This window comes from Microtus oregoni, unplaced genomic scaffold, assembly GCF_018167655.1.
Source record: "Microtus oregoni isolate MIOR12 unplaced genomic scaffold, Mior012 000010F_ref0000083, whole genome shotgun sequence".
NCBI lineage: Eukaryota > Metazoa > Chordata > Mammalia > Rodentia > Cricetidae > Microtus > Microtus oregoni.
In genome coordinates this window covers 13,774,670-13,792,570 of record NW_024543069.1, presented here as the reverse complement: position 1 = coordinate 13,792,570, position 17,901 = coordinate 13,774,670, and the positions used below count along the sequence as shown (strand labels likewise).

General features: G+C 37.8%; 1 protein-coding gene across 1 annotated transcript in view; it reads left to right on the top strand.

The window, feature by feature from the left end:
- Positions 1–17,901, top strand: part of Rsrc1 (arginine and serine rich coiled-coil 1) — a 275,985-nt gene that overhangs the window by 214,633 nt on the left and 43,451 nt on the right. Inside the window, exon 7 of the mRNA XM_041659536.1 lies at positions 9,171–9,239. Coding sequence (XP_041515470.1) covers positions 9,171–9,239 — 69 coding nt within the window. The remainder of the gene's footprint in view (positions 1–9,170; positions 9,240–17,901) is intronic.

Sequence of the window (17,901 nt, the reverse complement as noted above, 5' to 3'; positions counted from 1 at the left end):
CTGTAGGCTTCCTAGGTCACACGGAGCAGGTCCATGGATGTCTGTTTCTAATGAGTGGCAGAAAATTCTCTTAAAAAAAGACAGAGGGAAAGAGGTACCTGCAGCCGATCTTTATGGGCTTTAAAACCTACTTCAGGTTATAAGAAGTAAGAAACAGTCCAAAAAACTGTGTCACAGGATAAAATAGTAAAAGAAAAGGCGCTTCTTAGGAAGCATTTCGAAGTACACGGAAGGGAATTTGCCGAGAAAACAAACATCTCCAATCAGGGAACGTTATGTTTCCACACCGGTGCTTTTCAGAAACAGAAAGTAATTATAATTCTGTAGTTCATTTTTATCATATCACCAAAATTCACAGTTTTGAACATTTTTGTTTTGTTGTTTAGCAAATTCATTCAATATTTTCTTTTCTGTACTTGGAGGGAGCTGGTATTCCAACCAGCATTTTAAACATGCAAAGCCAGTGGCTGTGTACATTGTGAAAACCGTAATGGATTTGACATAGCTAGTGAGATTTAGGCTATCTGCAGATGCCTCTGAGTTTCTCCATCGATGCACAGACACCCTGTTAGGACAGACGTGATTGCAGTCACCTGCCTTAACCCTTAATGTGAAACTTGACAGGAAACGGACAGCTGAGTATGCTCCATTTCTGCCTTTGCCATTATCTCTTTCATAAGCAGATCGCGGGCAAACTAGTGCCTGCACTTGGCATTTGCTTACATACAGCCCTGACAGCGAAGGTACTTTTGGAGATAGGAATTATTGAAGAACAACAAAGTGCTTCAGAACTGTACTGAATAGAGTAGTGACTGATCCTTTAGCGTTAGATGAGATATGCCCTTCTGGAAAATGAGGAAGAACATCTCAAGATTGAGGATTTTTTTTTTCACCAGACTCAAATACTCACAGGAGTTAGCAATACCTTTAAGGAGAAACTGTAGGTATGGTTTATAATGCCATCATTAGTGTGTGAAATGAATAAGCTTGTGCTAATCGTTCTCACAAAGGAAACTGCCCCGGTTCTCTCTCTCTATCTGTGTGTGTCTCTCTCTGTGTGTATGTGTTTAAATAAAATATACTTAGATAAAAGCTTCTCCATAATCAGTAGCATGCATAAAGCAATTAATTGTTGTCTAATTTTGTTTGCTGTTTGCTTCCAGACTAGTAAATTGGTAGGAAGTCCTGTGTAAAGAGCGTTAAGCTAGAATTTACAGGTTCAGTTTGTATTTTGATCACTCTGACCTTAGACAAATTATTTTTCTTGGGCCTATTTGTTCAATAAAAATCATTTGTGCAAATGATAACTGGTGTGGAAAACATTCAGACTTAGAATTCCTTGGGAATGACAGCTGTTAGTTTATGTCTGTCTCTTACATTGATGTTCTAAAATACACAACAGCATTTAAACTGAATAAACATGAGCCATTCATAGTAGATGCACTAGGAAAGAATTAAATATCGAGAAATTTTCTCAAATGTATTTTGAAGACTAATGAAGCTGTGCTGGCTAGTTTTATGTCAACTTGACACAGCATATAGTCATCCGAGAGGAGGGAACCTCAGTTGAGAAAATGCCTCTGTAAGATCAGGCTGTAGGCCATTTTGTTAATTAGTGATTGATAAAAGAGGGCCCAGCCCACTGCAGGTACTGCCACCACTTGCACCTGGGGTGCTAGTGGTCCTGGATTCTATGAGAACAGGCTGACCAAGCCATGGGAAGCAAGCCAGTAAGCAGCGCATCCCACCATGGCCTCTGCATCAGCTCCTGCCTTCAGGTTCCTGCCGTCTGAGTTCCTCTCCTGACTTCCTTCAATAGTGGACTATAATGTTGAAGTGTAAGCAACTTGCTTTTGGCCATGGTGCTTGCAGCAATAGAAACCCTAATTAAAACATCTGTAAGATCTAAACATATGTCAAAGGATGGCATAGATGGTCTGGGTTTCTGTGATGTGCTTACACGTTGCCCTAACGTGTTATTCTGTCTTGAAATATTTTTCTGCGGCAGTTATCTGTGAGTGCATATGATAATTTTCTTTCTGGGTCTGGGTTACCTCATTCAATGTGATGTTTTCTAGCTCCATCCATTTGCCTGCAAATTTCAAGATGTCATTATTATTTGTGGAAAATGTGGTACATTTACTTTATAATTTCTGATTCTTCTATAATACCCTCACTCATTTTATTTGAATTGACATGGTTTCTAACAAGCAGTCATTCGTCTCTTTGCATAAAAGTTCACTTAGAAGGGTTAAAGTGTAACTCTGAGTGGATAACTGGGGCTCGGTCAGGGTTGCAGCTCTAGTTTCTGCCTTGTAATTCCACACTCTTATTTCAATATCCTCAGAGAATATGACCTCCGTGGTTTCTGTCTGGAGTAATTTGAAGAGTTCAACTAGACACCAACCTAGCTTTTTCCTTCTTTGTAGATAATCTTCTTCTCCCAGGCATTCTTGGATGCTACTTGGTATTTTTTAATATTCTATATTTCATAATTTTATAACAACTTTTTAAAATAAATCTAGTTTTAATTTTCCTTCTTTCACAAGCTGACCATTGTTTGTGTCTTTCAGGAGTTCTAGAGAAATCTGTAGTCTTTTATTCCCCATATCCTCTTTGCTTTTAGCAAGAACTCCTCTTAATAAACACAAAGGTTTCTTCTGTGCCTCTGACTCCATGCCTTGAAAAGCACATCTAATGATGTCGAGCTTCAGCTTCTCACCTGTAACATGAGGATGGCAGTACAGTAAACATCCAGATCTGTGTTGATAATCAAGTGAAACTTGCGCAAATACGTGAGCACAGGCACATGGTGAGCATTCGGGAAACATGAGCTTTAATCGTGGTGATAATACGTGAGCACAGGCACATGGTGAGCATTCGGTAAACATGAGCTTTAATCGTGGTGATAATTCTGCCTCTTGGATGTCTAAATTCTGTTCTTCCCACTACATTCAGGGGATTTTCATAGATAAAATCTAATGTACTCATTTAGTCTTCAACTGTGTTCATTCCACTCTTGAGTTCACAGTGAGTTTTGTTTTCATGATCAAAATGTAATTTCTAAGATACAGTTGGTATTATCTCAGACTCTAAGGATGCTATCTATTTACTCTGATTCCAGAACATTTTCTTTATTAACTCTGATTGCAAGACTTTATTATTGTAGAATATTGTTGTTTATATTGCTCTTGTTTTCTCTGTTTCATGGGACTGATTTTTCTCAAATATGTGGTGATTCTAGGTTGGCTGTTCATCATTCTGTTTCACGGCCCCCATAATCCTGACATTTCACCTCATTATAACCTGTCTTCATTTTTTTCCTGTCAGTGGCAAGATGTGTTGTTGATAAGGACAAACCAGTAGCTTATCATTCCTTTTAAGGGTCAGTAATAGCCAGCGCTTGCCTCACAGGCCCCAGCACCTCTGCACTCACTGTTTTTGCCTGTGGGCAAATACTGCCTGTATCCTTATACACATACAGGGGAGGTACCATTGCTCAGCTGTTCCGGTCATAATTTCCATCTTGACATTTGCCCCAGGCCTGACTAGTGTGATTGGTATCCACTGACTAAAACCTCCCTAAAACTTCTTCATAGTGTTCTGAATATGATCAACTGTGATATCCTCATCATTTTTCTTTGTATCTCTTCCCATCTCTTTCCATTTGTTTTGTTTTAAGAACTCAACATTTCTGGTAAATTCGTGGTGGTACAATATCAAAGATTTAACTACATATGCAAAAGAACTTCTAGATGAAGATTAATAGACTTTCGAAAAATTTTTCTCTAGAAATATCATTGTGGCTCTTTATGGAAGTATGTTTAGTTGGTACCCCATCAATCTTTTCTGATTCTTGACGTTATTTATTTTTTCCCACAAGGTATATGAAATACCTCTTAAAATCATTTAAAATACACCCTATGCAAACTATTTTAATGATCTAAAAAGTCATAGTACTAATGAAATTTTATAAAATTAGTAAGGATAAGAATAAACTCTGATACTTGCTGTGGGCAATACATATTATTAATAAATAATGCCCTGTCGTGTTCCCCCTATGCTGTTACCTCTTCTGCTCCTCCGCTCCCTGTCACGCCAGTAAAACAGCCTCCGATGAGTTCTGTTCTAAAATATTTTATTTCTGGACGAACAGCACAATATCTATATTTTAAAGTACTTTTTGTTCCCTTTGTTTTAGAGCCATTCACTGCACACCTACTCTGCTGAGGGGTCTTGGGCCATACACTGTGACAATGAGACAGCGAGACAGCTGCCCAGCAGCACGTGCGTGCTCCGTGCTTGTGTCATACGGGACACAAGTCATAAAGAGAATACTGCCCTTCGCAGAAATCAGTAATGCGGATTCATTCTTTAGGGCCGCATTTCAACCAGTAGTTGGGGAAAGAAACTGGCAATTACAAAATCATTTTCACTCCCCTTCCGTCCTTGCTTTTAGATCTTCATGACTTTGGCAGTGAGCTGACATATGACAAGAAGTTCCTTGCCAGACAGATTTGAAGGTTGTTGATAGGGATGGTTTCACAGAAGAGGGTGGTATTTAGCTAAAACTTCCAGCTACAATTTTCTCAGCAAGAAAACAAAATGTACACCCTAGCAAGAACAAAGATATAGTGTAACAAAAGGCTCAAGAAGGCCAGATGGCAGATCCCTGATAAGGAGGGAGGACCCTGAAGGGCTTCAAGTGGCATGCTTTGAGGACTTGGGGTCAATGTCTCTCGCGGTATTTACCTATGGTATTTTTATAGAGATCTATACATGCACATGCTTTAACATGGTTCCTCTGAGGTATTTTTACCATTTGCTCAACATTTATTGAGTTTCTGTGTTCTTTAGAGGCAGTGCTTCTGGGGATGTAGAGCAGTCAATGTATTCTTTGCGCTTGTGGTCATGTGCAGGGCGCACTGGAAGGAAGGGGATTAGAAGAGCAGAATACAATAGGAACATGAGAGCAAAGATGATCTGAGTGTGACTGTTGAACATGGACAGGAGTGAGGGCGTTCTAGAGATAATCTCACAGACCTGGTGATCAGATATGAGCATAGAGCTTGAGGGAAGTGTCAGAACGCTGGCAGAGTGAGAGGTTAGATGATTGGCTAAAAAGAGAGGGAGGGATATACTAAGCGAAGAGAACTTGGAAACATTGTGGGAAAGATTGTCAGTTCAACCACGAGCACAATTTTGAAATATCTGATGGGTAGTTCTAGTGCTTAGGAAAGGGACCATGGGTGAGTATATCCGCGAACGGGTTCCAGGTAACAATGTGAGCCTTCCATATCCTACCCCAATAGAAGGTGAAGAAGGAAGAGAGAAGCCGAAACATTATGAGAGCATCAGAGTACTTTGAAAAGCTATAGCCATTTATTTGCGATGCTAGGAATACTACTGATGGTCTCACACATAATAGATAATTCTTTTATCACTGAGCTGTTTCCGCAGCCAATTTTACAAAACAGAGAAACTATAACTAAACTATAAAAGAATTTTCATTTTTCGTGACCATTGCAAATTGGGGGTAAGGCAGCTGTTGAAAACGCGATGGCAGTACTGATGCTGGAAGAAAAGTAAGCACTGTGCAGCGTCCGTGAGACTTGAGTGTATTTGTAGTTGAGGATAGAGGAGAGAGCATCTGATGCCCAAAGGCTACGAAAAGGATAGGCTTTAAAGCAAAAGTGAGTGGGTTTATTTTATTTTATTTTAGATTTATTTATTTATTATGTACACAGTGTTCAGCCTCCATGTATGCCCTCAGGCCAGAAGAGGGCACCAGATGATTGTGAGCCACCATGTGGTTGCTGGGAATTGAACTCAGGACCTCTCGAAGAGCAGTCAGTGCTCTTAACCTCTGAGCCATCTCTTCAGCCCGTGGGTTTATTTTATTAACCAAGGCAAAATGTTAGTAAACTTGATTGATGTAAAAATTTGAAGGTAAATATAAGTAGAGCTGAGGAAATACCAGGGTCTCAGGGATGTTGGTAGATTATTGTCATTTGTAGTGAAGAAACTATAATAAGTTGCAAGTACTAAGAATAGACACCACCTATGGCTTTACTGGATGAAGAGGTGCTACCTACCTATAAGGATGCAAGCTTCTAAATCATTAGGTTTGGGCACAACCAGTAGCCTTATATACTGTTTTGTAGGGAGACCATTCTGAAAAAATAGAAAATGGCCAGAAGTATGAGTAACTGTTTGTTAAAACAAATGAATGAGGGACATGATGGTGTTTATAAGCATGGAATGGAAATAATTGTATTGTTATCCAATATCTTGGCTCTTGTACATCTATAACTAAACACCATAGGCTGTGCAATGTATGAAGAATAAAAGTTTATTTAGCTCATAATCCTGGAAGGTACAAGCTCAAAGGACTGCATCTTTTGAGGCTTTCTTGCTGGTAGAGACAGTGCGGAGTCCAAAGGCATTGCATGTCAAGCAACTCAGGACAAGAGAGGTATATAAAAAAGACCTGACTTTTATGAGAGGTTCATCCATGAGATTTATTGGTGAATCCAATCAAGAAGACAGCACTCACGACCTACTCTCATCTTAGAGATCCTGTGATCCTACTTCTAAAACCTCACAGTGGGAATTAGATGCAAAGTGAATTTTGTTGGGGTCATTAAAGCCATAACTTCCAGGTTGAATATTCAAGAAGCAAAGCCTGGAAAATTGGGGAGCACCAAAGAATTGATGACTATATAGAAGTTTGGACAAGAAAAGTAGTCTATAAGTAATCGACACGCTTTGGAGTCGATGGTACTGCAAAGGCCAAAGAAGATGGTAAATCACAGGAGTGGTTCTGCTTGTGCTCCTTAGTGTCTAATTGTGGGGCACATCTAGCTGTGTTCAGGGGCTTCATCTATAAAATGGAATTTCTACCTTTGGACAGCACAGATGTTTCAGGTGAATCAAATGAATGACTAGAGAAGTTTTGCTTCTTTCCACATTTACATTATAATAGCATTAGGAGAGAACCATTTATTCCACACTTCCCTGTAATCAAAGAGGAGTTTATCCCGATGGTTCACTTTAAATGTATATTCTCTCTAAGTGAATTCATTCATATTCCTTGTGGAGGACATGGAGATCACTGACAAAATTTTCTGATGTGTACTTTTAAGATTATCCATGTTAACTGGAGTTACAGGCGGTTATGAGCTGCCATGCGGGTGCTGGGAAAGGAACCCAGGTCCTCTGTAAGAGCAGAATGCTCCTAACTGCTGAGCCTACTCTCCAGCCTTCTAACTAAACTTTTTAAAATTAAGCCAGGCTCTGTCCAGGAGCTTAAAATAAACTAACAAATACTAAGGAAAAAAAAAAGATTATCTATGTTATTTTAATAAAATTCACAGGGTTATTTATTTACATGCATACACAAATACTTGATAGTCTTGATTGGCAGTATGAAGATGAATTACATAAAGTATTTAACTACAGCACCAGAGCCATTTTCTGTTATTTTAAAAAAAAACATACAAAACGATATTTCAATGAATTGTCCATGTATAGCAACAAATCAGTAAGAAAGGACAAACCAGCATAGTCAAATAGATAAATCAGATTTAGGCAGGCTACTTTATTGAATTTAAATTGTGCCCGGTTGGCCCAAGAGTTCTATATAAGCAATCCATCTTACGCTGTTAATGGAGGCTCTTGAAATGCACCTGATGTTTGCATTATTAAATTTCAGTCTAATGAGCTCTGCTAATACATATTGAAGATGGTTGTAAGGAGGAGAATGGGAATCTGAGCGGGATAATTTGAAAGAAACATAAGCCGAGCATTTTACATGACTCAAGGGGTATATCTACAATTACACATATAACCAAAATTGAATTTAAATGGAATTTCTATTATCCTTGTCCTTCTACCAGGGTGAATAAAGTGTAAATGAAGTAAAAGTCTTTAGAGTTACTGCTGGTTTGTTTTTATTATCTAATTTGCTAGATTTTTGCAATGATGTAAAATGACATAAAGTTTTAATGTTTCATGATTTAAACACAGTCTAAGGATATATAAAACCTTATAAATGGAAACAGATGTCCATGTCATTAGATATAGCATTTCATAACACCATTATGTGAGCTTTATACCTTAAGAAAAAGTCTCAGTGTTGATGGTGAAGAAAACCAAGCTTGAAGAAAAATTATTTTTTATGATACATGAATTTCTTTAAATTCCTTCTTTAGGCCAGATTTTATAGGTCTAAAGATATGTTAATTTTGCATAGGAAATGTTTTTGCAGCAACAACTGCAGTATATTTTTAAAATCAGAGCTTCTATTTGCTATTACCATTATGATAAAGGCTGATCCAAAGTTTAATGCTGGCATAGTCTGATTCTTTTTCTTTTGACGAGGCAATACTTTTTTAACTTAATATTTCATCAACTCTAATGCTGTTAGAGACTTATTTTCGCTTAGTTCACTCATCAGGCAGTAAGACGGCAATAAAGGAGAATCGCTCCTTTGAGACGTTAATGCTTCGGAATAAATGATGTGCTAGAACAGAAATTTAATTAATTTACAGAGTATATTGATAGTCCCTTGTTACTGTGCTGTATATTTTTAATCTTCTTTAACATCTGTAGTAAAGTGTTTGAAAAACCCCTGCAGTTGAGCAACTAGTAGATAATTAAGTAATAAGGGAAGAGGTTCTAGGGAGAAAAAAAGATCCTTTTTAGCAAATGCTGTCATAACATGAATAAAACTCTATTATGATGTGCATGAGGAAGAGAGAGAGAGAGAAGTTCCACCTAATCTGATATTGCAACACCGATACGGCAAGTTTCTTAAAGATCGAATTTGAATCCTCCAGACTTTAATGCAGATATGTTCCACTGGTCAATCAGCTGGCTTTTAATAACCAACTGTTTTCCCAATTCGTATGTCATGCTTTAGCCTCGCATTGCTCATCTTCATTTTCTTTTGGTACAGAGGGTATCTTGAACTAAGACTCAAGAATTATAAGTAAATACTCTATATATAAATTCTGAATGAAGAATGCAAATGTGTAGCTCTAAATCTTAATTGCCATATTTCTTTTGAAAACTTGAAATAAATATTAAATTTCTGTTTCCTTTCCCCACTATTCTCATTTACAAGGTATGCATAAAATAAATGCAGACTTTTTCTTGTTTTCTTACAGCAAAAGCTGATGAAGCACTAAAAGCTAAAGAAAGGAATGAAGAAGAAGCAAAGAGAAGAAAAGAGGAAGGTAAAAATATATGATTCTTTAGCCCCCTACGGAGTAACAGTTTGGCACAGTGCTTATATTCTCTGGATAGGCCATAGAATATGGTCTAATACCTTCACGGGGCTTCATGCCATCTCGTGATCTTAAACTATTACAGCATTATACTATGGTCATTGCCTGGCACAAAGGTTTGCTAGCATAGATTAGTTTAAAAACCTCCTGTGGGGACAGTGAGGTGGCTCAGTGGCAGAGACCACTTTCCCCATGACTGACCACCCTAGCACTATCTGAACTCCTGAAAACTGGCCTCTGACTGTCACATCAGCACTGTGGAAAGCATGTTCACACACAGACTCTTACACAAACACTAAGCACATCATGAGCCCTTCAGTTTCTCAAAGCTCACAAGAGGAGCTGTGTTCTGAGAAGTGGAAAACTGACAATGTACGGAGTGCAGATTTTGGCTTTGTATGTTATTGAGTAAATTAGAAAGTTGAAATTTTAGTCTAATCCATACACATCTTTTACTATAACAACCAGTACCCAAAAATGTGGTTTTCATCTCTGGTTAGCATCTGAGATCCAGCAAAACCATAAATGTTTGAGTTTGGAAGTTTAAAATGCTAACAGCGTCAACCTGTAGGAAAGGTGTATAGGCTTTGGTGCAGAACTCTACAAAGACATGTATTCAAACAAATCCACATATATAAGTATTATGTATATTATTCTTGCCTGATTTGACCTGAAGAAATCCTTATTGTCTGCTCTTATCAGTAATCAACTAACATTATAACACACTGAGCAAATGAACCCTGGTCGCAGAAACCATTAGCAAATGCACGTCCTTTGGCTCTATAAAGCATACATCATAGCATTTGCAGTTCAGCACATTCTCTGGTTTCGCTGAGGTGTGTGGTATGCCTGGAGAACCTGTAGATGCAACACTGGGCAGAAAGCAGTCTAAGGGATTGGAAGTACCATGTGACTCAGATTAGTATAACCAATTGATAACACTGACCTTATAAAATATGTGGTTCTGTCTCTTGCCAAGTAGTGAGTACATGTTACATCCACCATTTTTATAGTAGCTTTAGCCTAATCACAGTCATTTAGATCTTGGAGTCTTAATCAAATTTTAAAAAATAAGAAATGCTAGTATTTGCAGTTTTTAACATTATTATTGAATGTAATATGAAAAATATAATGAATGTTTCCTATCCCCATAAAATAAAGTTGTTTTTTTTTTTTTTTTTTTTTTGGTTTTTCGAGACAGGGTTTCTCTGTGGTTTTGGAGCCTGTCCTGGAACTAGCTCTTGTAGACCAGGCTGGTCTCGAACTCACAGAGATCCGCCTGCCTCTGCCTCCCGAGTGCTGGGACTAAAGACGTGCGCCACCACCGCCCGGCCTAAAATAAAGTTTTTAATACTTTCAAATCCTGCATTTCCAAATAATAACCAATATGGTGATATTTCTAACAATATCTTTATCATAAATTTGTTCTAAATGTCCTTCAAAAAGATACTTCAAGATATTTTAATATCTACAGGTAGTAGAGTACTATATTGTAATTTTATTTACAATGTTCTTGAACTTAGATTAACTAGGTTAAACTGTCTTTATATATATATAATACATAGTACCTTTTCAACTTCTGTATCTGAGAATTGTTGAAAAACCCTAACCTGTGTTAATTGCTTTTCCCCAGCTCTGTTGTGCTAACTAAAGCATACACTACAGGACTGTAGATGACCTAGCATCACAATGCCTCAGATAATAGAAACCTTGAATTATTGTATAAACAAATGATTATGTGATGGACAATTGCCTTTTGTTTTTTAAGTCCAGACTTAAATGGTTTATTTTAGGTTTACATTGGATTTTTAATCGCATTAAAAGTGCTTGCCAACTCTCCTATGTCCTTTCTCCAACATTACCTATTACAAGTTCAATACTAGGAAATACTATCAGTATTTACTATATGGCTCTATCTGTACTTAAGTTCGCTGAATTTTCTGTGCATAAAAAACTGGAAAATAATATATTATAAAGAAAAAATCAACTAATTAACCTATTTGACACTGATTCTAAAATATGAAAGGCACGTCTTATATTTATGAGTTTCCCTGTACTTGTTTTGTATAGGTGAATCAGTCACTTTTAGATTCTTTGTTATTGTTTGCTCCTAAATTTTTTTTCTTGTGGATTATATTGAATTCTATTAAATTAACCTTTCCCTGAAGATGATTAATGTGTAAGCTACATTTATTTTATTTCACATAATTAGTCTAGCTGCAAATTAAAACTTGAGATACACTGGTATGAACTTCTATATCTGAAAGGATAATAATCCTTTATTTCAAATCTAGAAGCCACTAGTAATTCACTCTGTCACATCATCTACACAATTCATATCTCAATTTCTCAGCGTGCTGATATGCAGCACAAGGTTGAAAGCATTGTTCAAATGTAGATAAATATTGTCTATCTGGCTTCCCTTATCCACTCTGTTATCTCAACAAAGCTATTGTATTAGCATAGCAAAAGCTGTACCTTGCAATTTCACTTTGCCTGTTATGCATTCCTTTCCTTTGAGTGTTCTTAAATCAATAGCATAATATGTTCGGGAGTATTGTGTCTGAGATAGAAGTCAGGCTGTATACCAAAATTTGTCCAAGGTAACTTTTGTGCCTTACGCTCCTCCAATTTGAGTACTTGCATGGTCCTTCCACAGAGCTCAGTTGGTTCTCCACTTGCTGATATCCCTAGCACATGTTAAAGGGCCTTCATTCATAAGCTGTTCACAAACTCTTTTCATTCTATTAGAGTTATCTAAAGGTACATCTTTTAGTTAAAGGAAACAGGTAATTCTTGTTTTTTTTTTTTGACTTGCAGAATATCTCACTTTGGTTCTTCTTTTCCTGTGTATGTTCAGAAATGTTCTGGTTATACGTGCTCAGTTTTCTAAATAGTCTTGACATGTAGCTGAGACTGGCCTGGAAGTTACTAATGTAGCTCAGGCCGCCCTCAGTCTCCCCACATCATTCATATAATGACACATCATATAATGGCACACCATGTCATTCTGTACATATGACAACACGCCTAGCTTTCTTAGCATACTTTTAAAGAAGATAATTGAAAATGAATTTAACTTCTAATATGTGTTGATACAACAGCTTGGGTTTTCCAAATGTTATTTTTATACTTAATTTAATATTCATTTAAGGGTGTTAATTATGTTTTAATTATTTACAAACATAATGGTCTTCATTGCACTTTATTTATCGCTAATGAATTTATTTGGTATAAGGATAGTGGCTTTTGAATTCTTTTTCACCTAATGTTCATTCAAAAATGCTCAATCTGCTTGGCTCTTTTTTTTTCTTTTTTTAACTTTGAATATTTTTGTTTCCAAAAAACTCAGGCAACTAATGCTAAATTATTCATGGAAGTGGTGAATAGTGAAAATGTGGACATAATGAGACAGTCCTAACAAAGGCTGAAGGCAAGCTGCAAGTCTTGTTTATTTAAGTTAGAACTCAAGTCTTTTGTCACAGTTGACCGATAAGAAATAAAGTAAATTAGCCTTAATTTCCTCTTTCCTCCCTTCCTCTCTAATAATCCTCTAATCAAAGTGAGATTATGAATAATCGAGACTAAAGGGAGAGGCAGTTCCAGCCATGTTCTCAATAGTTTACGTATTTTAACTCCAGCGAATCCTCAGAAGCTCTGGGTTTTGTAATATTATATCATTCCTGTAATGTATGGGGTACTGGCCACAGGACACAGTCTTAATCACTGTCTATAAAGCTAGTAAGTGATGAAGATTCTCCTTAAACAGTCACGAATCACAAGCCTTACTCTTCGTGTTTAAAAAGTAACATAGTTAAGGGTATGAGGAACGGCTGACAGAAGGGCTCTTCTGTAAATGCAAGAGGGTAGGAGTCCGAATCTCCACAGCCATGTAAACGCCCAGAGTGGCTGTGCCTCCTGAGACTCCAGCTTTGGGGGACAGAGACTGATGGATCCCAGGTGTTCCTGATGGCCAGCCTACACTAAAAGGCAAGCTTCGGGTTCGGAGAGACCTGTCTAGTTGGTAAGTGATAGAGGACGTTGCCCAGCATCCCTCTCTGGCTTCTGCATCCATGTGCATGGGCACACATTCTTCTACATATACACAGCCATCACACACACAGAGACTATGACTTCATTCTTCCTTCCTCCATGCTTTGTCTTCCTCTCTCAATCTTGCATTCCACCTCCTAAGCATCTCTGTGTTACAGTGTTCTTGTCCTTACTTAGACCTGTTCCCATATTGTGTTTTGTCCTTTAGTGTTCTGGAATTCCCAGATGAAGTACTCCAGACACAAGCATGTGTTTTAGCGGGGTATCAGTGTCCTTTTCCTCTCATCTGTATCTGCTTTTCTCTCATTAGACTGGCCAGTCTGTATGAACACTTTCAGTGTCCCACCTACCTCTAGTATTTCAGGACCTATATTAGAGCCATACTTAGCATCTCATTTCTCAGACTCCCTGCTTAGAGATTTTGCCCATCCCAGCGCTTTATGGTTCTTAGTCTTTCATATTCAGAAGAAGAACTGCCCCCCCCCCCTTCCCCTCTACTGTGATTCAGCACCTAAATCCCGAGAAAAGCATGAGTGTTTGGAGTTCTTCCATATCTTTAAAAGAAGATTGGGGTAACTATAAAAGAAAGCCCAGAAGCTGAACATGGTCACGCATGCCTGTCTTTGAGGCACTTGTTGAGGTAAAAGAGAAGGATGTAAAGAACAAGGCCACCCTTGGCTACATAGTGAGATTGAAACTGTCTTGAGATATAGGAGATCCTGTCTAAATACATAAATAATGACTAACTGCAGTAACGGGTACCTGGCCATCCTTTAGGAATCAGTGTTTGTCCAGTTGGCATGTTAGTATAAGGCTAAACAACTAGAAAGCTTGCTCTCGGTGGCCTCAATTCTGAATTGGCTACCTGTTGTGATGTGCTATAATAGCATACATTTAAGTCCTCAAGAGAACTTCCTACTTTGACTTACCATATTAGGAAGTTCCACCACAGGATTTAAAATATTTCCGAAGGAAAGTTGTGTTTGCTGTGTATCAGTTGTGACATTCCTGTGTGTTTTATAATGCAGTATATTTGAAATATCAGTAATTGTCTTTTTAGTACATTAGCTGAAATGCTAGAGTGTTATATTCTTAAGAAAACCTACTTAACCTGAACACATTGCTGTATGATGTATTTTCCTTAGTCATTAATTAATCAAAAGTCACTCCAGACCACTTGGTCCTTTATCAAACCATGTATTTCCCTCAGCAGTAAGTGACTTTTTTAGTCTCTTTGATGCCGTGACTGCAACAATGTGGTTGTGAAATCTTATTAGCCTTTTCTCGTACATGTCATTTTGTTTGTGTTATATGACATAACAGTAGCTGTAGTCAGTATGTCCTAATTATTTTTTAACAAAGAGAAAAATCTTTCTTGTTTTCTCTTTTTAATAGTGCTGTAGTGCTTTTGAGGATATAGTCATTGCAGTATTGGCTTTCATAAATGTAATTTACTTACTTTAAGTATATTACAAATTTTGACCATGTTTACATACATCTTCAGAATTGCTTAGTACTAGTGATTATTCTTGGCACCTTTTTGTATCATGTATTTAGCTGTGCTCTTTATGGAGTTGGAAACCAATTTTGATCATATTATAGCTCTTTTCAACCAGTTGTGTGTATTCATGAAATACAGTTATACTGATATCTGTGTGACTTTTGGTGGGCCTCCAGTAATCACCATCATGTCTTTCCTTACCAATTTTAATATTTCTCCTCATACAAAGTCAAATTTCAATACTAATTCAAAGCTACAGCCTTTGTATTCAATTAGCCATTTTCCGTATAAATTAAACATTAGGAAGCAGACATTCCTCTTGAATGCTCATCAGTGTATTTCAGGAAAGGTGGTGCAGCCTAGGGAGTCAAGTGCGCACTCGTGGGAACAGCCCTAGTGTCTTCCAGCCAAGAGAACGAGATAGAATCTGCTTTGCTATTTCTTGGCTCAATGTGAGCTTAATGTGACTCTGTAGTAGGGAAGATAATAAAATTTGCCCAGATTGTTATAAAATGACATGTCATAATTAGAAAGTATTTCATAACTACATAGAACTATAAGCTATTATTGTTACTTAGAGTTGCCGCACAGGAGTATAATGCTGTATTTATTATGTCATATATTTTTTCATTGACCTTTTAGTAATTTTTATCATTTAAAAATGATAATAACCCTCATAGATGGGCAAGATGACTCAGTGGTCAAAGGCACTTGCTTCCCAAGCCTGTCAACCTGGCTTTGGCTTCTGTAATCAGTGTGAAAGCAGAAGAAGAGAAAGAACCAGCTCCCTAGAACTATCCTGACCTCCACATGCTCACTGTGGTCTGCTCATGACCACACATACAACATACACACTAAATCACTTTTAAAATTTAAGCGTGTGTGTGTGTGTGTATTTACCTAGTGTTCACTAAATGTGAGGTGCTGCTTTGTGCCATGTGAACAGATCTGGGGGGAAAATCAATTCCCTAGCATAAGAGCTTACATTGTACAATAGGAAGAGCCAAAAAATCATGAAAAGAAAGTAATAAAGTTTAGAAAATTTAAATAGCGGTTAGTGTCTTCTCATCTTTATGACCTTAGTGGATCTCTTTAAGCCCAGTTTTCCCATCCACTAAGGAAAGTTTGATCTTCTTATCTGCTATCTAAATATATAGTGTAGTGTGAAGCTGTTATAGGATCAGGTATTGCTTTTTTCTTTTGCAAATTCTAGAAATTTTTGCATAATTGCCATAAAGTACATTGAGGAACCGGAAATGACTGTGGCTCTCTGGCTGTCATGGACATTGTACCAACTTCAGGAAGTAGTGATAGTGAGCATGAAGTGACAGCAGAGAGATGTGACCATCTGGACTTCCATGAGGACAGTCGGGTGCCTTTCAGTTGTGTTGTGTGCCTTCAGGTCTTTACTGAAACCACAGGACTCTTACATTTCATTCCACTGTCAGGATAAAATTTATTTATTTACCTAAGTTTTCTGTGTTTTAACAGCAGAGGTAAATACTGGCATGGGAACAAAATTATTTAACCAAAGTCCTAACCTGTGAGGACAAATTATTAAATCAGTCCTGCAGAATAACATTAGTTGGTCTTGAAGTTAGCTCAGAGAAGCTCAGGTCTTGATGTCTGTGCCACTTACCTTAAAAAGAAAGTTTGTTTAAAATTCCCATTACTAATTAGAGATTTTTATTTTCTTGGGTAGCAGGAATTGTAGTGTTAGTTCTAGTCTATTTAATCTCTACAAAATTATACTTAAAGATACTTAAAGATATCCCAAACATTTTGTATAAAAATTGGAAAATGTATGTAATATTATTTCTTTACATTAAAAATAAAATATCTAATACAAAATCTAGCTCTCTATAAAATTAATTAAATTTGATCTAACACTGCAAATCTAACCCCAAGGCTTAAAGGGAGTAATTTTTTTTTCAGTAAAATTCGTTTTGGTAAACTTTTCTCAAAATAAGAAGAAAAGTACCCAAAAGTTCATATTGTTAGGTAACTTAAAACTTTCATTTTACTTTTTTTAGTTTTAAAAAATTAATTTTTATTTGTAATTGTATGTATGATAATATTCTTTGTAGGGGTATATGTATATGAGTGCACATGCCCTCGGAGGTGGTCAGTCACTGACCTGGAGAGGTTAGGTATAGAGTAAGAGACTGGGGGGTCAGATGGCTAAGGGAGACAAAATAGAGAGTTGTAGCTGGATGGTGGGAGAGAGCTGGGGTGGAGGGATCAAGTGAGGAGGAGGGCAAGGAAGGAAATATGGGGAGAGACAACTGTAATTAGGGCCATTTGAGGGGTAGTTTGAAAGCGCCAAGTGAGTGGGGTGAGGGGGAGAAATGAAAAGGAAAAGGAAGCATGTCTGCTCCTAGGTGTGGTGAGGAGCAGGTTTACTGTGGACATATGGGAGAGCAGAGGCAAAGACAGGGAGATCTGGGAGAGTCCAGAGTGGATAGGACCAGACTGAGGGAGAGGGGAGGAGGGAGACCAGGTACAGCAGCCAGGAGGACTAAAGGCACAAGAAGGAGCGGGCAACCAAAATGTGTGGATTATATGAGGAAGAGCAACCAGCTCTCTGGGCTAGAGAGTTCAGGGTAGGGAGTGCGCCAGGCAGGAGGGCCCTGTAACAGGTAGGAACTGAGGGATTGCAGAGAAACCTGGACCGCATGTCTGCCTTGATGTGTTGAGTAGGTACCTCTTCTCCGTTCTTCTGTCCCCTCTTCCCCACTGTTCACCCTGCCTTGAGGGCAGGGTGTGATCTACATGTCCCATTTAAGGCTGAGCACTCAGGAATCACTTATGTTCAGCATTTTTACCAATTATGAGTCTTTGCAGAAAGTAGCGACTGTCTCTGGCCAGGGTTGAGAGCAGTGCTGATCTACAAGTTTAAACTTGCCAGTGTGTTCTTTAGCAAAGCACAGTAGAAGGTTACCTTCTAAGACCTATCCCCTCCTCAGCCATGGGCTTTTTGACCAGATCATTTTTATTGTGTGTCTGTTTCATTATCTGAAGAGAAGTAATACCACACACTAAATCAGGTTGTTCATT